We start from the raw sequence: 24,737 nt of genomic DNA, 5'->3' as shown, positions 1-24,737 counted from the left end.
GTAATTTGTGAAGAGGTAATAACTCTTATAATTTCTCCATTTATAAATCGTTCTTCTTGCGTTCATGCAAGGTATCTTCTCACTTCAAGCATAAAGCTCTCTGAAAAGTCTGTTGGATAACTAATACTTTCCTCAAAAATCTTTTCCCCATATCAATAATTGTATTTAGAAAGTCCTGTTCCTGGTTACAGTTGCTTCTTGCTCTCACCATCTCCTCATAGGGCATACTTTTATGCTGTACCTTAGGGTGCACATTGTTGGCATGGAGAATTGCATTACATGATGTTTTTTTCCTAAAGAGCTTACTTCATATAATATTGCTGTAAGCTGTTTTTTTGTGAATGTCTGGTATAGGCGACAGATGTTTTTGACCCAGACTGTTCAACGGTTTCTGTTCTAACAGAGACGGAATCAAGCATCAGGCGGCATGGAAGTGGCTTTCAGGAACTTTCTAGCATGATGGCTCGACAATACTTGGATCAAAATATTTTACATACATGACAGCAAGATGGTGTTCTTTTTATGGCCTATTTTAATGCTTAGGTACTTTATTATATTCAAAGAGGGACCAGTATATTTGCAATGTCTGTCTTCACCTGATAATGGTACTACTGCTCTGAACTGTATTGTTGCTGCTATTAAGATGAGGCAAAATTGCTTTGTTAATTGTCTCGGATGTGGTACAGGGATGATAATTATATAATTTTAATATGATGAGGAATGTATTTTGCTCTAAATTGTATTTTAATTGTTCTATTTCTAATCTTTTTGGCTTTTCTAAAAGGCCAAAAAATTATTATGATTATGATATAATTGAAAGAAGGTACAGACGGATTGACAGTCCTATGGTATTTCCACTAGTTACGATTTTTACCTATTTTAAATGGCGGATCCTCATAAGGTTTTTGTTATTAGGCATGTGCCGATGGGGCATCTTGGCCTGTGCACTGTTACCATTGTTTGATTCGTAATTTTTATTTTCTCTTTTGTATTTCTTTTGTGTTTTATGGCCAACATTGACCGAATAAAGATATTGAGTATATAGTATTATTTTTTGGGTACATTTCCACATCCAGAAAGTGCATTCTTTCCATAACATATTTTAAAGTGAGCTCACTATTGTAAGGTTTGTCATTCAAAAAAGTGATAAACTGTAAAAGTTGACCTATAGAATCTGCCCATATCATAAGAATGTGATCTATAAAGCAACCCTAATACAGAATATTATCAAGCCATTTGGCACCTTCCTGACGCACGTATTAATCTTTCTTCAAACCATGCCATGAAGAGACAGGCATAGCAAGGTGCAAAGAGGGATCCCATTGCAGTTCCACAACATTGTTGAAACCAACCATTTTTAAACAGAATTATTCTAACCATTTCAAGTAAACTCCCTGTATATTCAAAGTAGCTTCACAGTCTCTTCCTCAAAAGGGAATTCACTGCCTCTAAACCATATTTGTGTTCAATCACAGCATATAGCAACGCTATGTCATTTGCAACCTGTAACATTCCTGGTCCCAAGAGACATCACTAATTAGATTCAAAATATGTTTAGTATCCTTAATATAAGATGGTATTTTGCTACAAAGGGTCTCAAGAACACATTCACATGCTCGGATAAATGTTCTGTTGGGCCACCAATACCTGAAATAATAGGACGCCCAGGTGGAAAAGGGGCTTGTTTGTCAATTTTTGGAAAAGTATAGGTACAAGGATTTTGAGGTTTATCCACCAATAGATACGTATATTCATTATACTTTAACAAAAGTTTGTTCAACTGCCCTTTAAGGGCTGTATTAATCATTTTAGTTATCCATCCAGTCGGATTGTTACTCAATTTAAGATATTTCTTTTCATCTAATAGTTGTTGAAGAGTTTCGTTGTTATAGTCCTGCCTATTAAGAAGAACATTACCTCCCTTATCTGCCTCTCTTATTGTGATACCCTCATCATCTCTCAATGTATTTAGTGCCTTCCTCTCTGCAGCTGTCCGACTGTCCTTCACATATTCCCTACCCTTAATGTAAAACTTATCTGCCCATTTATCAAATTTCGTAAGACCAATTGGTTAAAGATGTCAATGTTACCACTAGGTAGCTAAGGTGTGAATTTCGATTTACTGCATAGATCCCTATCCACAGATGTCTCCTTGAATATAAAGCTCCTTCAGTAAACCCAATATGCTCTATCAGGTTCACTAATCATTAGCAGGGTTTTGGAATCATCAATAACTTGTACAGAAAGGGTACTGATAGGACAATTCGCCTGATAAATTGTTTTATGCACTTTTAACCAAGACCCTTTTTGAGTACAGAATTCAAATCTTCAGTTAATAGTTTGTACAACAAGTTAACCACATTAATATCCTCTTGTATAACCTGTTCCAAACCAATAGCTGTTCCAGAGTCTAGGTTTTCCTTCATGTCCATGACCTGGTCTGGACACCTCGTCTTTTTTTATGTTTTCTGCCTCCCCTCGTGCCCCTTCTTGTTTTTTTAAGAGAGTCTACTGTTATCTTCTCTGTTTCCCATCCGTATTCTTTTGAGCTCTTCTAAAAAAAGTGCCACTTTTGGCCCTTTGCTTAGATGGACCTTCACCCGGGTCAATATTTTCTTTTCCTTAACTGCTAGACATTACACTAGATGTTAAATCACTAATATTCCTTTTTTGTGAGGTAAGAGGTATCGGAACGCCATTCTTGTTTAGCAAATGATCAAACTTTTTTGCAAATGTGAATACTCAAATACTGTAATCTCTTTCACGTTTCCTAGCCTTCCTCTGTTTACTATCTCCTTGATAGGTATCTAATACCTCTTTCAGGATATCATAATTTTTCTTTGTAGCTTCCTCCAAATTCATAGCATTAATTTCTCTTTCTAGCTCTCTAATTTCTGTTTCCAATTTAGCCACCTTCCTGTCTGCACTCTCAATTACAATACGCAGAACTTTGTTTAATGTGTTCATAAGTTCCTTCGCCCATCTTAACATAAGGTCAGGACCTAAATTATCATACCATCTCAACCCTCTAGGTATTATGTTCGTCTTTATGTATTGCCCTACTGTAATCATATCCCACCATTTAGCAAGTTCCACTTTATTCTGTTTTTCTAGTCTAATAGTCTATGGGGAGATGATGAAAGCAAGAATAAAGTGAAGCCAGGAACAAGACTTCATGAATACAATTATTAAGAAGATTTTTGAGGATATAGGATATAGTACATTAGTTATAAAACAGGCTTTTCAGAGAGCTTTAACGCTTGAAGAGAGAGGATAACTTGCGTGAGTGCAAGAAGAAACAATCGGTATATTGAGAAAATATGTGATTTATTACCTCTTAGTGCTCTGATGCAAATGACTGAGTCACATTTTGTACAATTTATTACGGCTCCCTTGAGCCAACGGGCTGACGAGCCTTGGATCTGCACCTGCGCGCCATGAGAGGTACTTGACCTGTTTTAATTACATTTTGGCAGTCCACACGGCACCCCTTCACACTGACCTGCTCCCTGCTGACGAGAGGCAACTACCTCGAAACACGTGTCCAGGGATGGCTAACGCAACACATACTGTTCTTTTTACACATCGTGGCATAGGCGTACCCGCCGTCGCCACTACATTTACCACAGTCCTTTGGGGCAACTTGCTGGTGTGACGAGCAGTGTGCGACCAACTTTTGCATAATTTATTACGGCTCCCTTGAGCCAACGGGCTGACGAGCCTTGGATCTGCACCTGCGCGCCATGAGAGGTACTTGACCTGTTTTAATTACATTTTGGCAGTCCACACGGCACCCCTTCACACTGACCTGCTCCCTGCTGACGAGAGGCAACTACCTCGAAACACGTGTCCAGGGATGGCTAACGCAACACATACTGTTCTTTTTACACATCGTGGCATAGGCGTACCCGCCGTCGCCACTACATTTACCACAGTCCTTTGGGGCAACTTGCTGGTGTGACGAGCAGTGTGCGACCATCTTTTGCATAATTTATTACGGCTCCCTTGAGCCAACGGGCTGACGAGCCTTGGATCTGCACCTGCGCGCCATGAGAGGTACTTGACCTGTTTTAATTACATTTTGGCAGTCCACACGGCACCCCTTCACACTGACCTGCTCCCTGCTGACGAGAGGCAACTACCTCGAAACACGTGTCCAGGGATGGCTAACGCAACACATACTGTTCTTTTTACACATCGTGGCATAGGCGTACCCGCCGTCGCCACTACATTTACCACAGTCCTTTGGGGCAACTTGCTGGTGTGACGAGCAGTGTGCGACCAACTTTTGCACAAACATTGGAATATATTGACTAGTGACACAACACTGGAGAAGGTGATACCTAAATGACCCAGTATCACATTTAGAAAGTGCCTTCCTTTGCGTAATATGTTGAGCCCTTTTCCCCAAGGCCTAAGGAACTGTGCAATTGGCTAAGCAAAACTGGCAAAGGTTTTTTAAATGTGGCTGCTGTAGTGTTTGTTGGTATGTAGAGGAGAAGAAACATACATTTTAATACAACACATCAGTGACATATAGGATAAACAGGAATATATCATGTTCCATTAAACATGTAGTATATGTCATCATATGTTAGTGTGGGGTGGGGGGTGGAAAGGTGTTAATATTGACCATGAGTATATGTTTTAGGGGATTAACAGGATTTATTTTACTTTATGTTGATGAAAACATGTACAATTAATTTATGTGAAGATGGAATGTTGACAAATATACTCATAGATATTATCAACAAATATATTTGACCCACAGGTAGACGAATATGGAAGAATATTATCACTACACTAAATTAAAGACAAATTATTGTTTTTATGTCTAATCGATGAATTGAGGTGCATTTTGTATTGTATTTGGGCTGCCACTTATGACTCTGTGAAGATATTAAACAGAGGAAGGCAAGGAAACTCAAAAGAGATGACAATGATTATAAATCAGGTTGAGTATTCACATTTGCAAAGACGTTTGATCATTTGATTAACAAGGATATTACTTCTGCACCTGATACCAGAGAAACAAGGAATATTAGTGACTCAGCCTCTAGTGTAATGTCTAGCAGTGAAGGAGAAAAAAGTATAGACTTAGGTGAAGGTCCATCTAATCAAGAGTCCAAGGGTAGCAGTTTTTTTTTTAGAAGAGATCAATTAATACCATTGGGAAACAGAGAGAAGATGACAGCATGCACTTGACAGAAGGAAAAGTTGTTCAGACCAGGTCGTCAACACGCAGGAAAACTTGGGGGCATATTATCAATGGCCAGCGATAATTATCGCATTATCGCTGGCCGTGCTTAACGATAATTTTGTTATCGCAGGCTATCTCTGGAATTTATCGCCCTGGTAGCACGTTATTAACAACACGTTTCTCCAGGGCGATAAAACTTCCAGAGATAGCGAGGTTATCGCCGTTTTGCAGGGAACTTCGCTGGTTTTCCAGCGATGTTCCCTGCAAAACAGCGATAACCTTGCTGATACGACCCACAGGGTCGTATCAGCATAATCCACCCCAATGTTAGGGATAAGTAAGTCTGCATTTTAGCAGACGTTAGTTTTTGGAGAAAACTGCGGTTTTCTCCCAAAGTTAACGTGTGCTTAAATGCTGGGGCAGCCTTGTAAACATCGTGATGTGCACATCAGCGATATTTACAAGGTTGTCCTGCCCAGTGACGCCCACTTTGCATCTCATTAGAGATGCAAAGGGAGGCGTTGGGTAAAAGGGTACTAACATGCGCTAATGCATGTTAGCACCCTCTTGTTAATACGGCGATAGTTTTAATTCCGCTTTTTTGGCTTTTTAAGCCAAAAAAGTGGAGCTAAAGCGCTTGTAAATATGCCCCTTGGACTCTGGAACAACTATTGGTTTGGAACAGGTTATAAAAGAGGATATTAATGTGGTTAACTTATCAGACAAACTATTAACTGAAGACATGAATTCTGTCCACATAAAGGGTATGGGTTTTTGCCCAAGCACAAAGTGTGGTATTAATCAGATCAGAATTAAATGGTATACATTTGTGAGAAAACTAAATTAAAAATAAACATTTGCAACAAAAACTAGAGAATCACATGTTAATCAGGAGACTTGTCCTATCAATACCCTTTATGTTCAAGATGTTTACAATACCAAAACCCTGTTAATGATTTTGAACCTGAAACAGATCCAGAAGACATATTGGGTTTACTGAGGGAGCACACATAGAAAAGGAATAGCACCCTCGTAAATGTTGTTGTGCAGGAAGGTGTCCCTTTCTGCACTAAAACAATCATCTCTACAACTCAGACACCCTTGCACCATGGAGCAAGGGAGCCTTCATTGGCGCATGGCAGCCCATTGATCGCCAGTGCAGTGGAAAAGGACAAGAATGGGCCGTATCTTATAGATACAGCGCAATCTTGCCCATTTCCTTTTGACACACAGCAGCACAGCAGGAAAGTTTTCTGCACTGCCTTGCGTAAAAATATTGTAAATGAGGTCGTAAATATATTGAGAGATGATGAGGGTATCATAATAAGAGAGTCAGATAAGGGAGGTCATGTTGAACTTCTTAAAAGTTAGGACTATAACAATGGAATTCTTCAGCAACTATCAGATGAAAAGAAATATCTTGAATTGAGTAACCATCCGAATGTAATGATGATAAATATACATATCTGCTGGTGGATACACCCCATTATCCTTGTGTCTATACTTTACAAAAAACTAACTAACAAGCCCTTTTTGCACCTGGGCATCCTAATATTTCAGGTATTGGTGGCCCAACAGAACATTTATCTTAGTATGTGGAGGTGTTCTTGAGGCCGTTTGTGGTGAAATTACCATCTTATATTAACGATACTAAACAGATTTAGAATCTAATTAGTGATGTTTCTTTGGGAGATAAGAATGGTATTGGTTACATACGGCATAGTGTCGTTATACATTGTGATTGAAGCCAAATATGGTTTAGAGGCAGTGAAATCCTTTTGAGGAAGAGACCGGCAAGCTACTTTAAAAATGTAGGAATGTTACTTGAAATAATTATTTTTATTTTTTTATTTTTTAGAGGTTGAATGAATGGACAAGGAGAATGGTGGAGAGGATTGTCTGTTAATAATTGTATCGGTGAAACCTTTTCAAGGTCTCATCAAATGCTTTGATTACTACCTTGCAGTTCCTTAAGATAGAGAGCAATAGACTGGCTCTAAAAACTGAAGAGTCAGAGACCAAACATTTTTGCTCATATGGGATTTTAGAGTTGGAAGATATATTCAATTCTTTTGGAAACAGATTTGACCAAAGAGTGGAATTGTGGGAAAATAAAAGTTCAATTTTCTGACTGCTTTGGTGCAGTGGCATTGGGAAGCACTGAATGTTACATGGTGCCAGCTAATGAGTTTGTGTTTAAAGTTTTGTATTGCATTTCTCGAAAAGATGGATAGGTAGAGAATATTGGAGACTTGGGGCCTTATTTAGATTTGGAAGATGGGATCCTCCGTCACAAACAAGCCAGATGTCCTTTCTGCCATATTGCAAGCACATTCCAGTTTGTATCCACAGCCAAGGTATTTTGTCAACAGTTGACAGGAAATTAAAAGAAAAATATTAAAACAATTTTTTGTGTCAATGAAGGTATATTTCAACATAGGGACATGGATCTGACAGAGGAATCATGTGGCTGCTGTTCTGCCTTCGATGGCATTATGAGAAGTACATGTGTCCCCTGGCCTTAGTTAGCCTTGAAAAACATATTTCAAAGCTTATGTGGTGCAATGAAAACAGTAAAAAAAAAAATCCAAGCAGCTTCTCTTTAACAGTAAAATACTATTGCTCAACAGAAAAACTTGTATTGTGCAGTGATTATAGCGAATTCCGATTTGGACTTGAAACAGAGGGTCGCATTACTTGTGCTGTGCTCTAAAATGCCAATGTAACCATCATCATGGGCCATATGTTTAGAGGTATGCACTGATGGTCTGTTTTATGGGAATAATACTGTTTGACTCAAATCTTAACTCAAAACTAAAACCAAGCTATATTATGCAAATACCACCTGATTGCCTTCTGGAAATAGGCACTGTCAGTTTATTTGGAAAATTGGACAGAGCATCATTAAAAGTGTCAATGATTTTGCAATCATGATGTGACATTTGATCAGTGACTAACTTATAACATGCATTTTGAAAATAAATGTAAGATAAAAACAGATATGGCAGGATTGTAATAATTTAGTGTTACAATTTGCAAAACAGTTGACCGTCCTCCCATGGTAAATTGTGTCTGCTTCATATATCGGCCACAAATATAATGGTAAGAAAGGTATTGGGAATTGAAATAATCTTAAGAAATAAATGAATAAATAAATAAATTATTCTGTTTAACAATGTCTTTTTATTAAAAAATGATTTATATCAATGATGCAGAACTGCAATAGCATCCCGCGTTGTGCCATTGTAGGCCTGTCTCTACATAGGATGGTTTGAAGTAAGATATATATGGGATCAGGAAGGTGCGAAATGGCTTGATAATATTTGATAGATTATGGGCCAGATGTACGATGTTTTAATAGTTGGGTGATGTCCTGAGTGATGTCACTGACCACGTCATGAGTTATGTAATATGTGAGGTCATAAGCAGTGCATTGCAGGAGCACAAATTATAGTTAACTCAACTAACTATGGCGTCTGGATTTTTCTGGTTTTGTATGAGTAAAAATCTGACCCTAACTATAACGCCCTTGTAACCTTTGTTGGTAAATTTCTAAGGTTTTTTAAATTCCTGTAAGCCCTACACAGCGGAATTCCTGAGAGCTGGTCGGAGGCCCAGTCCCCTTTTTCCACCCCTCTGTAATTGTGACTGCTTAGAAATTCTCCAAAAAAAGCCAAAGGTTACAGGGATGTTATAGTTAGGAATTCGCATTAAAAAAACTTTAGAAATTCAGTGAAAAAACCAAAGGTTTCACGGACATTATAGGTAGGAATTAACAATTTTTAAAAAGCTTAGAAATTCACTGAAAAAACCAAAGGTTTCAGGAACGTTATAGTTAGGCTGACATTTCACTCCTACAAAACCAGAGAAATTCAGCCGTTATTAGTTATAGTCAGGGTGATTCGTCAAGCGGGGGCCGAGAAAAAAGAGGGGTCCCAAAACGCGTTTTCTCCATGTTCATTTCCATAAGAATTTCGGAACAGGCTACAGCCCCAACTGCTGAATGGAATTACACCAAATTTGGCAAAAAGGTAGCTCTTGGCTCAGAAAGTGCCCTTTTTTTAAATGGTGTAAATCCATTAAGTAGTTGCTGAGAAATTGAAAAAATAAAAATTTATATATCTGAGCACCGAGGAGGATTCGCGAATCCTCCCGAACACAAGCGTCATTCTGATTGGCTGCCAACACTACAAACCAGGAAGTGTTGGCAGCCATCTTGTGACTCGGTTTTACTGAGTCACAAGAAAACAGTAAAACAAAGATAAAAAACAAGAAAAGGGGGTAGGGTAGAAACATCCTGACCCCCTAGGCCTGCTCAGGGGGTCCCACAAGGAACCCCAGGCCCCGAAATAGCATTAAAATAAAAAGGCCAAATTCACGCTGGGTGCGCAAATCCGGCCGAATTGTTTTTTAAAAAACGAAGCACTTGTATAAGCCCCTGAGTGAGGCAGTTCACGGGGACAATGGCAATTAATTAGAGGGGGCCAGAGGGGGCCCCCATAGCCCACCACCTCCCCAGGGCTTAGTTAATTATATGCGGGGGGCACGCGGCCTCCCGCAGCCCCGAGGACTGCCACCTCCCCGGGGCTTAAAAATAATGAAAGAAGTGTAGAGGGGCTCCTCAATTATGTGCGGAGGGCCTCGCGGACCCCCCAAGCCCCAGGGACCACCACCTCCCAAGGGCTTTTTTATAAAAATGCGTGGGGGGACCCCCCATGCTGCCCTGGGGACCGCCACCTCCCTGGGGCATCGTTAATTATGTGCGGGGGCCTCGCGGGCCCCCCAAGCCCCAGGGACCACGACCTCCCTGGGGCTTAAAAATAATTAAAGTGTGGGGTGGCTCCTGCCCCTCCCCACACTGCCCCAGGGCCCACCACCTTCCCGAGGCAAACTTTAATCATGGGTGGGGGTCCGTTGCGGGCCCCAGGGACCACCACCTCTCCGGGGCTATGTTGACAATGGGAGGAGGGCCGCACGGCCTCCCCGTCCTGGAGCCCTCGATGGCCCTGGGGACCGCCAGGCCCCAGTGCCGGCTCCTGCAATGTCCCGGGGTGCCCACCCCGGGACATTACCATTTGCAATGGCAGGACAGAAGCACGGCAACCCGCCCTGCCATAGCAAACACTTCTTTGCTTCTTGGAAGCGGGAGCAGGAAACCTGCTTTTGCTTCAAAGAAGCAAAGCAGAATTGCTTTTGGGCAAGGTCAGCAGCGCCCCTTGCCAAAGAGCAATGCCGGCTCCCATAGGAGGCGGGGAGCCGGCAGGGACCGCGGGGGCATTGGGGCTCCCCCATGGTCCCCAATGTGAGGGGTAGCCCAGAAGGGATGGAGTCCCAGGGGCCAGAAGTGGCCTGGGAGGCATTCCACTTCGCCCCACTTCCCTTCTTGATTCTTTCTGCACCTCTCTTGCCTCTTTCTGCGCACACAGGGCTTCTTTTAAACTGTTTAACCCCAAAAGATCTGCTCCTAAAGTGATAACCACTATAAGGTTTGAGTTATGATGTGAGTGGGGACATCTCACAAAAAGTAACGGACTGGTCTGACACACCACCTGGTGTCATGCTTCATCATTGACCAATCCTCGCCCTCTAAAACCTTGGTTTGATAGAGGGCAGGCATACACCTGACAACAGGGATGCAATTCTAAACTAAGTGGGGGCCCGTGTATGAGTGAGTGAGATTAAAAATCATTATAGTTATCCTCATTGGGTTTTTTAATGTGAAAGGTAACTATATGATGTTTAAAAGCAGGTGACGGTATGTGGGGGAATTAGTGTCCCCTAACCGTTGTGTTTAGAGGTCGACATGTTTCTGCCGTCTTGGCCCAGGAGGGTCCAGGGCATTCATCAGGACCTAAATATGTAAATGGGGGCTCCGTTCTTACCAAAAGTGGCAAGAGTGTACCACTGTGTGGGCGTGATCACTGCCACACTCCACAATTGGATGGCTCCTAGATTCAAGCCTGTAAAAGAAAATGTAGGGAGAGAATAAAAATATATAACAACAGACCGTAGAAGTGGCGAATAACTGAACTCAATACATGCACTGATCCAGTTTCTGTGTGAGTGACTACTCATGTGACATGTGCCACTCAATTTGTGTACATGATGGGGATGCAAAGGTGAGAGCACCTGTCTCACTGTTCTTACCCTAAAAAACCAAAGCTGCTGGCCCCATGGGAGGAGGGGAGGGGAAACCCCCGTTTGTCAGAACCTGTGGAAAAAACATATAGGTCACAGCTGGCGTGAGAATTATGGTTTTTCAAGTACAAACACACAGAACATTCATCCTCAATTGTGCTAATTGCCCCAAAGTACTTCCATTCAATGCGATGTCATTCACACCCTTACTGCCTCAAGGAAAGTTTCCTGCGTGGATCCTAGGCGACTGCTCCCGTTCCTCCCCGGTGTAGGACTGGGTGAAGAGCCGTTGTGCTTTTATAGTCTGCTCACTTAAGCAAATTGTTTTAAGTGGTGCTAGGTGAAATCAGGTGCGTGGTTTCCTGTGTCCCTGGAGGGGAAGCCTGATTCATCCATGTCCGCACTGTGCACATGCTCAGTGTGAATAAACCCGGAGCACTACTTCCTGTGCCCTGAAGCGCGGAGTGCCTGGTTTCAAAATGGTGGAGTTACGCACATGCTCAGATTAGAGAAGTGAAGCGCGTGACGAAAATCACTGAGGAAAAGTGCGCGGTGGTCCGTGCCCTACGCGACAGTGCCTAGTTTTGAATTGGCAAAAGTACACGCATGCTCTTGTGTGCTATTGGTGCGTGACTGCCAAGGCAGCCGATGTGGAAACGGGTGGGCGGCCAATTACTGTGATGCAAGGTGAAATTCTACCTAGATTTTTTAGCTGCCCAGAGGGGCGAGATTTTGCAGAAGGGGCAGAAGTACACGTCTGCTCTGTGTGTGACTGGTGCGTGAATGCGAAGCACCCGGTGTGTGAACGGGTGAGCAGCTGATTGCCCAGAACAAATGGGGGGGGCATTCTACCCAGAGTCTAGAGCTGCCCAGATGGGCGATGTTGTGCGTGTACTAGCGGGCAGTTTTCGGTTGGACTTGCTCTGATGCACTTGTGCAAAGGAAGATCATAATAAGGGTGATAAGGGTGAGGATGCCAAATGTTGGGTATTAGCGCTGAGTGTCAGCGCTATCATTTCTATTCATGCGTTAAGCCTGGGTGAGAGACGGTTCCAGCTGGGGGAGGATGACTTTGGAGGGCATGTGGCCTATTAGCCTCACGACTTCGGCTTAGTTTAAAAGCCAGCTAAGTGTGACAATTCCAGGTAGACTCAGCCCATTTTAAGTAAACTCATTTAAGACAGGGCACTGCATGTACCGATGGTTTCACAGTGTCGTGTGATGGTATACCAGGTACACTCCGTCTATGTGTTAGTGTGAATTAATCTACTGGTGGTTGTTAGAGGTTTCAACGCCCCATTTGGAGCCACGGTATTTCATCGTTGAGCCCTTTGTCTGAGGTTCATAAACGGAACACCCAGCGTTGTTCTCTTACATGTAGGGCTTTGGTAAGGTCAAACTTTCGTTTTTTCATTACTTCCAGAATGGTCCATTTCAGGTCTGTGTCTTTATGGTTTTTTTCAGTGAAATGACGAGTCAGTTTGGTGTTGGTCTTTTTACACACAAATGAGTTAGAACAAGGTAAATTACAGTTTTTTTTGTTTATTTTCACAATAAGAACAAGGGAGATGGAATGTGATAGAATAGATATAAAAGGAAAAAACACTGCAACAGAAGTTAAGTTGTTAACTCTAGTGCTAATAGAACTCCAATTAAGTTCACTAAATATATTTTTCTCCCAATAGGATTGAATATAACAGACAACGATTTAGCCTATGATTTGTCTTGAAAAAGATGGCCTTATAAGAGATTCCATCGAAACGCGTCGACGCAATTGGAAACACAATCCAAGGGATCACCGCAGTTTTTTGGAGATATAATTGTGTCAAACATATAACAAACTGCGTACATAGATTGATGGCCGAATAGGATGTGTAATACATGACAAAGTGCATTGTCTTTTGTGTTTTTCTGTTATGCGGGCTCATAACAGGCTGTTATTTGTATATGAACTTACGATTCTGTATGATATGGTCAATATGTTTTTAATATGTTTTGAGGGAAATGTAGAATTGATTTTTAATGTGATACATGTATGTTTTTTAAATACAATAAATGTGACAAAAATTGGGATACCTAATTGTTTAATATAATTGTGTGATATTGTGCAACAGCATTTTATCATTGTGTGCTAACGAGGGGATTGCCATTGTATACTTTTTACACCGAATCGTGCTCCGATGTTCATTGATACACACTTTGATTTTCCTGGTGGTCATGCCAACGTATTTTAGGTCGCATGGGCAGTTCAAGAGGTATACGACGTTCTCCGTGTTGCAATTACTGAATTCTCGCAGTTGCCAAGGGTCTCCCGTTCCTATGTCTACCTCCTTGGTATTGGAAGTGAGTGCGCAGGATGTACAGTTCCCACAGGAGAAGTGGCCGACGGGTCGTGGTTGGCTCCACAGGGTTTGTTGTTCCTCTTCTCCGGTCGATGGTCTCTTTGCATGTACTAGTTCGTCGCGCAGACTCCTGTTCCTTCTAAAGGCAAATAAAGGTGGCTGCCACTGGTTTCCAGTGCTATTGAGGATGTGCCAGATTTTTCTCACGATTTTTTGTACTTTGTTTGAGATCGGAGTGTATGTCGTAACGCATACTAGTCTTTTGGTGTCTCCTTTTGTTATATCCTCTAGTAGTGACTCTCTTTTTTTTTTTTTTTTTTTTTTTTTGAAACCGTTTATTACAAAATTAAAAAAATATACAAAGATGGGCCTACAACCTTCAGGCCGGCCGCTAGCAGACAGAAGGAGCATATGGTACAAACAAAAGGGAGATGCACAGGAGTTAGCAGCGTTGATAGCCACACCATCCGGACCCCATATAACGGTTTCTTTTTGATATAAATAACAACAGGAAACAAATCCACAAGGCAACCCACAATCGGAAACAGCAACATGTGCTCCCCTAGAAGGGGGACCCTACCAATCCATAGGAGTATCAAGGGGGGGAAAAGGTCAGGACAGGGACTAGGTGGACTCAGTGCCCGGTACCGGGGCGATAAACCGGCTAAGGGGACGGGGCCGGAGACGGATCGGGCAATAACGGCGGGGTACAGATTCCCCCGCGGTAGGCGTTCCAGGGGCCCCATACTTTCACCCATGTCCCAGGCTTACCTCTCGCAACATACACCACCTTTTCCCGAAACATGCACCAGTCCATGTTGTCCTTCCAGGCCGAGACGGTCGGCGACCTCTGGGAACCCCACAGTTGGGCAATGTCGCGTTTGGCCACCATATATCCCAGAGTCACCCACCACGTCTGTGGCGCCGAGTAGTCGGTTGGTTCCCACACATTCAGAAGGCATCTCCTCGCTTCAGGCAGCAGCGACACACGCGTAACCACCCGCAGGACCTCATGCACACCACGCCAGAATCGCTCCACCTCCGGGCAGTCCCACAAAATATGAAGAAAGGTCCCCAAAGAACCACACCCACGCTTACACAGCCCGTCCACAGCATAGCCCATACGCAATAGCCTTGGCCCCGTGACGTAGACCCTATGGAGTATCTTGAGCTGGACGAAGCGAAGGCGGGCCGGTATGGCCACCTCTTTCGGGGAGGCCACCGCAGAGACCCAGTCCTCGTCGTCCAGCTCCAATCCATCGGCAACCCATGCCTCACGAAGGCTAGTTAGCAATCCCGCGCGGTCATTAATAAGTTTTTTATAGATTAGTGAAATCGTGCTTTCCGGTACATGTCCATCTAGCACTCTGTCCTCCAGAGGGGAATACTCCGGGATGGAGGCAACATCCGGGAAGACGGAGCCTAGCGCATGACGGATCTAGTAGTGACTCTCTTGGATTGTTCCTGGCACGTTTTCTTGCTCGTCTCACCATTTTTCTCGGGTAGTGGCGTTCTAGAAGTTTATTTTCCAGTTGTTCAGCCTGCTCCTCAAAGGATGTTGTATTCGAGCAGTTCTGTCGGATTCGGAGGAACTGACCTACCGGGAGGTTTTGTCTCAGGGCCCTAGGATGGTAGCTCTCATAGAGAAGTAAACTGTTTTTATCTGTGGTTTTGTTATGAACCTTTGTTGTGAATCCTTCTTGGGTTATGGTAATGTCTAGATCCAGAAAAATTGCGTGGTTCACATCAATCGTGTGTGTGAATCTGAGATGGGTGTCCTTGGAATTGACCCATTGAACAAATACTGTTGCCTCTTCCTTGGTTCCATGCCATACAATCAGCACATCATCAATAAAGCGTTTCCACACCTTAAGGTGTTTCAGGCATGGATTATTAGGATTGTAAAAGTGGTCTTCCTCAAATTGTTGGACATAGAGACATGCCATGCTTGGGGCAAAAGTGCTGCCCATCGAAGTACCAGTAATCTGGTGGTAGATGGTGTTTTTGAATTCGAAAAAATTCTCAGTTAGTGCTAATTCAGCACATTCCATCACAAAATGTTGGGGAGTGATGAAATTCCACTCCATGTTTAGGATAATTTGTTCCACCACTTCCAAGGTTCGTCTCTGTGGTATGCTTGTGTATAAGGCCTCTATGTCCATTGTTATGAGAAGGTTCTCTGTAGGATCTATTTCCAGATCTCGGAGAAGGCAAAGGACATCCTTGGTGTCCCTAAGGTAGGAATGTGATTTTTTCACAAATCGGTCTGAGGAACCAATCGCAAAACTGCAAAAGAGGTTCCAGAATTGATCCAATCCCGGATACGATGGGTCTTCCAGGTGGGGGTGTCCGGTTCTTGTGGATCTTAGGGAGCGTGTAGAATCTCGGCATCCTAGGTTCCTCATTAATAAATTCTTTTAAACTGACCTCAGGCTCAACAGTGCACACATGCAAGTGCAGAAAAGGGCTGCTGGCCTCTAAACTGCCATGCTCTTTTATCTATGCTAGGGACTTACAGGTAGTTTTAATCCCCCTGCCCTATTATGTACTAGGGCCTTACAGGGGAGGTCATGCCAATCACAGGGGTACCCCACCCATAGTGTACCCTAGTGTATGTAGGTGTTTTCACAGTATTCTAATTGTCTTTCAGCATAGAACGGGCCCTGGGCATGGTTAGGCAGAGCCCAGGGTCAGTCAGAGTTAGTTACCACCAGTACCAGTCAGAAAAAAGTTGGGGGTGCCCAGAGCACATAATGACTTTGCAACAAGGCCTCTTTCCGCACCTCTGTTGGTTCTTTTTGCATATCTCTTGCTTCTTTCTGCACCTTTCTTCCTCTTTCTGGACTTCTGTTGCCTCTTTCTGCATTTCTCTTGCTTATTTCTGCACCTTTCTTCCTCTTTCTGCAGATGTCCTACCTATGTAGGCATAGTTAGAAATTAGCATTTACAAAACCTTTGAAATTCACACAAAAAACATAGGTTTCACGGACATTATAGTTAGAAATTAGCATTTAAAAAACCTTAGAAATTAACTGAACAAAACACAGGTTTCAGGGACGTTATAGTTAGTTGGACATTTCCCTCGTACAAAACCAGAGAAATTCTGCTGTTATAGTTAGTTGAGCTAATTATAACTTGTCCCCCGCAATGCACTGTTGATGACATCACATATTACATCACTCATGACATGGTCAGTGACATCACTGATGACATCACTGATGACATTTCAAATTACATCACTGATGACATCATCCACGTGATAATCTGATGCACCTCCTCACCCCCTAATATAACCTTTGATATACCCACTGTAAAATACAGACTATCATTTTCGAAACCAAAGACACAACAATACCAGTTTCTCCATACCCACTCACTGATTCCTAGGTCTACACAAACATCTACTCATTCACCCATACAGTAACTCATCAATACAGCACTATCATATGCATTCATACACCTATACAGATACTCACACACCACCACTCACCCATAGAGTTACTCACACAGCTAGTCAGTCATGCAAAGAATCAATCACACTCCCATTTACTCACCTACACAGTTATACACATATCGCCTCACTTATTTATACAGATACTAACACATACATACTCTCTTATACAATCACTGACACAAGTACACACTCATCCATACAGCCACTCTCACAATCACTCACTCTCACATATAATCATTTATATACTCTAACACTCACATATACTGCCTTTCACATATGCAGTTACTCACACATGTACCACTGAGACATCCATTCACTCACAAACACAACCATACACACACTCACCCACCCATACAGCCCCTCACAGATGCACTCTTGAACACCCAGTCAATCACTCACTCACACATCCATGCAGGGAGTCACATACACCCCACCCACCCACACAGACACTCAGGCATCAGATTTAGCAAATGTCACTTGCCTATGACATCATCAGTGCTCTCACACTAAAAATGGTTCTGTGTGGCACTCAATATTGCTCTGTGGTGCAAAGGTAATTCAGCAGTGTCTAGCAAAGGATTACTTGAGGTGCAACCTCCAGTATAAATCGCTATATGTAGAAAAACACAGGGGTCTAATGTGTAAGACATGTTTTTCACATAAAGCACACCTGCTATGCACATGTATATCAAGACATACTGCTTGAACCCTTGCTTGTGCCTAATTTCACTAGGTGTTAGGATTTGGTGCAAAGGCAGATCTCACCAGGGGTGGGCGTAACTCACGTAGTTACGTGTAGCGTAATTGCACAGAATTATCCAAAAAGTCTGCGAGATTACTCGGAATTATGCGAGAAGGTTAACTCTGCATTTAGAGCTATTTTCTCAGCTCAAAAAGGCCTCCTCTCTTCCAAAATGGATGACAGCATGCATTTTTCACTACGAGATAGTGCTAAATGCAACAGAACATTAATAGTGAGCCTCTCACACTCGCTAAATGTGCCCTTGGAATGGGATTTTTCCCACCAAATTACTGTCAATTATGCGAGCGGGCAGAATCGCATTATTATTTATTATTCTAATTCTGCACCACAGAGTAAAACAGAATTACCAAAATTAAACCAATTACTCAGGCATAATTGAAATTCTGCCCAGATCTAGATTAAACTACTTTGTTAGATGTGGCCTTGTGTCAAAATCTATTGTTTCTGCTTTGTTCCATCTCAGGCGCGGCCCCTTTGTATAGATTAACAGGGGATTGTGAAAAATGGTTTAGGCGCTGCACAAGGTACAACGTTCAGTACAAATGAACATTTGCACAAGAAAGTCTGAGTCTTATACTTTCTTGGGATTAAGGTAAAATGTTGACACCATTTGCCAAGCATCAGTAGCCGCGAGGAAGATGCATTTACAAAATAAATACACAAAACGCTTGACTCTGTATTCATGTGTGAATGAAATGACCAAGTACCTGTTTTTTGAAGCGGGTAACTCACATTTAGCAGGTCTTCCATGAAAATTAGGATAGGGCCTGTGATATTTAAAGCAAAGTCAACAGATCCATTCTGTATCACTTGTTTCCGAGCCCAAATGCGAATCTGTGGAGTAGAAAAAGATAGTTTGCAATTAATCCCCTACAGATATTGGATAGCATTTTAATGAAACGCTCATATAAAAAGTTGTTAGATATGATATTGTTTTACGTCCTTTAATACTACTATATGGAATTTCATATTAAAGCATTGTCATACTCTGGCCACTAAAATGTGTATTCACACAGAAAATGGCTAAGTAGTGAATATTTCAGGGTGTGTGGTTCAGGGGACTTTCAGTGTAACTGGGCTAATATTTGACTGGAAAGAAATTACTGAAATGTGTGGTAACTGAACCTCATATGCCACATTGCTTTGCAGAAGGACCAGTCCAGCATGTAAGAAAAGGAACTACACACTGAGATAAGCAACTAATATCCACCATTAGACCATGCGAATATACTGCCTTCGTACAAAGTTACACATTTCAGAGGTAGAGAGAGGTAACAAAATAACTTTCACCTTGGTGTCGGTAAGGCAAATAAACAAATTGACTTTGTACAAAGAGAGTAATAAAAATGTACAAACGTTCTAAAGAGGTCTTCAGGGCTCTGCATTATTCCAAGGAGTGTCACGTTAAAATTCAAACAGGTGGGAGAAGCCGTTGCATTCATCTAAGGACATCTGAGAGAGAAGTTGTTAGAAATTGGGTTTCTGGTTGGCAGAGGTATGCACCCTGTCCAAGCAGGAGCCACAATTCTAGTCAGGGTAAAACACAACACATCCTAAATTATCCTGTGCTCACCCTCTGGTAGCTTGGCACAGAGCAGGCAGGCAGGTCATGTGTAAAGCATTTGTGCAACACATCAAACAGTAACATATCAAAAACACCACAAAAAGACCACACCAGTTTAGAAAAATAAATAATATTTTTTTAAAGAAAAGAAGACCAAAACGACAAAAATCCAATGAGTAGAAGTCAAGATATGAATTTTTAAAGATTGAATGCAAAAATATCGCTTAGAAGCAGTAATCGCTTAAAGAGTTAATTGGTTGCGATGGACTGGAACAAGTCAAGAGTTCATGATGACCGCAATGGAGCACGGGCTGGATACTGGACCCATGCAGGGGCCACTGAGCACAAGATCCTGTTCGCAAACAACGAGATGAGGGGTGCAGCCGAGTGATGCGTTGGTGATCCCCACACAGTTGGAATGTTGCGTCGGATTTCTCTGCGCAACGGTGGTGATGCGTCGGGTTTGTGAGCAATGCACTGCTTTCATAGTGCAGTAGTTCTGAATGCTATGCGCCTGGTTTCTCCACGATGTAGAGGCAATGTGTTGATCTTCTCCACGCAGAAGTGGCAATATGTTGGTTCCAAAGTGGCAGTTCAGGAGGAGAGGTGGCGGTTCCAACTTCGATGCGTCCATCTCTCTCTCTCTCTCCCGCTATACATTCATGAAATGGATGAACTTTTGAAGTTCAGGAGGGCTATCAAAACGCATATGTTTCCTTTCTCAGCCTAGTATTTGGATAGCGCGCTTCTGCCCTTATACAGTGTTGTGGTGTTGGGATCTTTTTTAAGCGCCGGGACGCCCCTTGGCTGGGGCATCTGTGCGCTATAGAAGTGAGTGTAACATAACATAACATAACATCTGGTTCCCGCAAAGACAGCGATGCATCGGTTCTGATTGGTGGAACAATGTTGATGCGTGGGTTCTGACTGATGTAGCATTTTATTCTCACTTCCAGGGGCCCAGGACTGGGTTGGGACCACTTGGCAGAGCAGGACTTGCAGCAAGTGAGGCCCAGGTTCTGTTTGTAGGTTGAAGAGAAGTCTTTGAAATCCCTGAGTCTTCAGAACAGGAGGCAAGGCAGCAAGTCTTTGGAGCGAGTTAGGTTCTGGGATGTGGAGATGTAGGTCAGTCCTTCTCATTCCCAGGCAAGAGGGCAGCAGGTCAGCACAACAAAGCAATCTAGCACAGTGGCAGCCCCTGCAGCAGCAGTCCTTCTGCCTGGTAGAATGTCCTCAGTTCCAGAAGTGTTCTCCGTTGGTGATGTCAGAGGTCCAGTGCTTGAATCCAGTTGTACCTTTGAAGTGGGAGAGACTTTAAAGAGAGGCCTTTGAAGAGCACAGAGTCCCTACCCTTCCTGCCCTGGCTCCAGACTCACTACAGGTGGGTATGCAGCCCTTTGTGTGTGGACAGGACACACTTATTCAGGTGCAAGTGAGGTGGTGCTCAGCTCCGCCCCCCCATCAAGCCAGTTAATGGCCCACTAAGGCCCATCAAGTCACACCTAAGCACCCATTGTGTGTGGATTTCTAGAGGGAATGCACAAAGCCCAGCTGTCACCCACCCCAGTCGTGCATTCAAAGGCAGGCACCAAATGGCTAAAGTAAGAAAATTCCAGTTTCTGAAAGTGGCATTTTCAGAATTACAGTTTGAACTTTAACTTCCCCATAAGGTAGGATTTTAAATTGTGATTCCAGAGTCTCCAAATTTGGAGACCCACTCCCTTCCCAATTGGAAATCACATGTAATAAGGTAATCCCTGTGTTAACCCATGGGAGGGATAGGCCTTGCAGTAGTGAAGAACAAATTTAAGAGTTTTAAGTACTAGGACATGTAAACGTTTAAAGTACGTCTCCTACTTTTTAAATACATCACACCCTGTCCCTGGGCTGTCCAATGCCTACCTTAGGGGTGACTTATAATTATTAAAAAGGGAGGTTTGGGCCTGGCAAGTGGGTTAACTTTCCTGGTCAACATGGAGGTTTAAAACTGCACACAGGCTCTGAAATGACAGGCCTGAGACATGTTTAAAAGGCTACTTAAGTGGATGTAGCATTCGATTCACAGGCCATAGGCATGTGACGTGCACTTTACTAAGGGCTTCCAAGTAAATTAAATATGCCCATTATGGCTAAGTCAATGTTACCTTGTTTGAAGTGGAGAACACATGCACTTTAGCACTGGTTAGCAGTAGTAAAGTGCCCAGAGTCCTAAAGCCAACAAAACTAAATTCAACAAAAAGGGGAGGAGGAAGGCAAAAGTTTTGGGGCGTCCCTGCAGGAAGGGCCATTTCTAAAAGACGTCCACAGAGGGCATGTAACAGATGAATCCTCTTACCACCAACTTAAAAGGCTACTTAAGTGGGTGGCACAATCAGTACTGTAGGCCCACTAGTAGCATTTCATTGTCAAGGGTTGTGCACATGTAGTGGACTTTAGTAAGTACTTATAAGTAAATTAAATATGCCAATCATGAATAAGTCAATGTTGCCATGTTTTAAGCAGAGAGCACAAGCACGTTAGTACAGGTTAGCAGTAGTAAAGTGCCCAGAGTCCTAAAGCCAACAAAAACAATGTCAGCAAAAGGGGATGAGGAAGACAAAATGTTCGGGGTTGAACCTGCAGAAAGGGCCATTTCCAACAGACGCCCACAAAGGGCATGCAGCAGATGAATCATCTTACCACCAACTTTCTTCCTGATGCTCTTTGGTGAATTAGGAGTTGCTTTTCAGCAGATCTTAACACTCTTTTGGGACAGGAGAGCTGAGGCACTGCCATATAAAGGTTTATGTATCCACATGAGTGTTTTATACATATCCCTGAAGCCAGTGGTAGCCAATATAGATTACATTCAGCGTCAGAGATATGAGTAGTATTAGAAAGATCAAACACTGCTCTCACCGCAGAGTTTTGAAAAACCTGCAGAATTTAACATTTGTTGTCAAGGGTCTGATCTGATTTCCTTGACCATTCATTGTCTTCCATGACTTAAATTACACTGATACAGTTTTTGAGCTATGCTCTCCCTCCAAGGTTCCGACAGAGAAGGAGCAGTTTTCTGACCTGTTAAGAAATTAAGTTCTGTTGGATTTCCTTTGGTAATAAAGCTTTAATGAATAATAGTAAATGTATTTAAAATATTTAAAGTACTGAAATTCAAATGTAAATTAATAGGGATGTAGCTTTTTTATTATGTTCCACGTTTAAAATAAATGTATACAAGTAATTTACCTTAATATTTAACATAAAAATATAAAACACATTTTTTCATGCTTAATAAACTGTTATGATTTTCTCTATGCTTTACAACAGGGTACGTTCCGCGTTGGTGGCGGAGAGCTAACAATTTTAGCCTAAATTAGCAAAGCGAATAATGATAGAGCTGTTGGTTGGTGGAAGGTTCAGCCAAAAAGCAGCACTGATATATTAGAAAACTGGCTCGGGTAAAGTTTGAAAAAAAGCTGGAAACTTTATTTGAAAGAGCTTTCGAAGGCAGTATTATTTATGCAACTAATGAAAATGTGTAAACTTGTTTTTTAGACTGTACTGTACAAAGGTAAGAGCAATATCACTATTGGAGCAAGATATGGTATGATGTGCACAATGTGTCAATAATTTAATTGATTATATGAGATTTGTATAATCGCTACATTTTTTAGTTATTAAAGGATTATGAAAAGTTTATCTCCAGAATAGTGAAAAATTAAATAGTGTTTTAATGGAATGTGTGAGTGACCTGTTGTAATTCAAGCTTTTTGATACCCCCAATCCTGTGTTCTTTGGAAAAGGGTACAGTTTGTGAAGTACTTTGCTGATTAAATAATTGAAATGCAACTACAGTGCAGTGTTTGTCATGCATCCACCATAATGCTCTGCTATGTTCCTTGTGCGAAACACCCCTCTGAAATATATGAAAGGGTTCCTTCTTAGCAGGAGGAATGTGAGTAGGTTGTCTAAACCCCTGGGACTCACCTATGCTTAGTTGGTTATTTCAATGCAGCTACCTATATGAAAACGAAAGACTCCACAGATGAAAGGAATATTCTTCTCTGCTGAGTGGCAAGAACCATACAGTCCGTGTCAGGAGACATGCATGACTGGCTGAGCAAATACGTCAATGGTAAAGTAATTAAAATGTGGGTAAAATGAACTGGTTGGAGTACACTACCATAATCTGAGTTTATTCCATTTGGTTTGAATTCAAAGATATCTTTTACAAACACCATGTAGCACAAATCCCTGGATTTAGGCTCAAAGGGTTTCAGAAACTGAGACCCTTATTCCGCTTGCCAAAGATGCTTCATGGGTTTCTACTAGAGTCAAGAGGGAACGTTCAAAACTGTGTGCATTTATTAATAATGTTTGATGCAAGCAATACAAAGCACAGCATTGATTTACTAACTATTGTAGAAACCCCGCAGTGCAGTGCAAAATTGTGCATTGTAACCACCCACACAACCCTTAGTAAACCGATGCCTGTGTGTGTGATGTATGACGCCTTTTACATCCATTGCCATTCTTATAAAAGAAAATAAATCCAACATAATGACCTTCAAACTCGGATGCAATTTATCGACCAAGGTCATTATCGTGTTACTAAACGTAGGTAGCCAAACTTGGCAAATAAACATATCTGTGCACAGGCTTCACTTATCTTAAATCACTGACGTCATGTTACAAAACTCAAAATATTCCTCTTTCTCTAGCTTCATGTCCAGTCAGAAAATGACCAGTGAATTGAGATGGTAGGTAAGCGAATCTTTGCTTTATCCGAAGTTATTAGAACATAATCAGGCATTTCGTACACAACAAATTGGAACTTTGCAGTTAGGGCATATTAAAAGTATGTGTCCTACTTAATAATGTACAGCTCCCTGCCCTAGGGCTCCACGTGCAGGGGAGACTTGCATATATTGTTAAGGGGATTGGGACTTTGCCATTCACTTAAATGGCAAAGTCAAACTTGTATTTTAAAAACTGCTCTTCCAGACGCAATGGCAGGCTGGGAGCCATTTTGTACTTTGTCACACATATGGTGGCACAATCAGTGCTACAGCCTTGGGTGGGCACCCCCACTTACATCCCCTAGGTAACCTTGTTACCATATACTAGGGTCTTATAAGAAAGTCAGCTTATGCCAATTGAGGGTAGCCAATTCAACATACACTTTGTAATGGGTTAGAACACTGACACAGGGGCCTGGCTAGCAGGCTTCAGTGCACTCTCGAAGTCGACAAACCAGCAGCATCAGTCCAAAACTTTGGGGGTTAGAATGCAAA

At 42.2% G+C, this 24,737-nt stretch overlaps 1 protein-coding gene across 1 annotated transcript in view; it reads right to left on the bottom strand.

The window, feature by feature from the left end:
* Nucleotides 1-24,737, bottom strand: part of LVRN (laeverin) — a 541,073-nt gene that overhangs the window by 334,678 nt on the left and 181,658 nt on the right. Inside the window, exon 4 of the mRNA XM_085632644.1 lies at nucleotides 18,605-18,731. Within this exon, the coding sequence (XP_085488770.1) occupies nucleotides 18,605-18,731 (127 nt within the window). The remainder of the gene's footprint in view (nucleotides 1-18,604; nucleotides 18,732-24,737) is intronic.

Source organism: Triturus cristatus, chromosome 2_1 (genome assembly GCF_964204655.1).
Source record: "Triturus cristatus chromosome 2_1, aTriCri1.1, whole genome shotgun sequence".
Lineage (NCBI taxonomy): Eukaryota > Metazoa > Chordata > Amphibia > Caudata > Salamandridae > Triturus > Triturus cristatus.
This window is presented reverse-complemented; position numbering and strand designations above follow the sequence as displayed.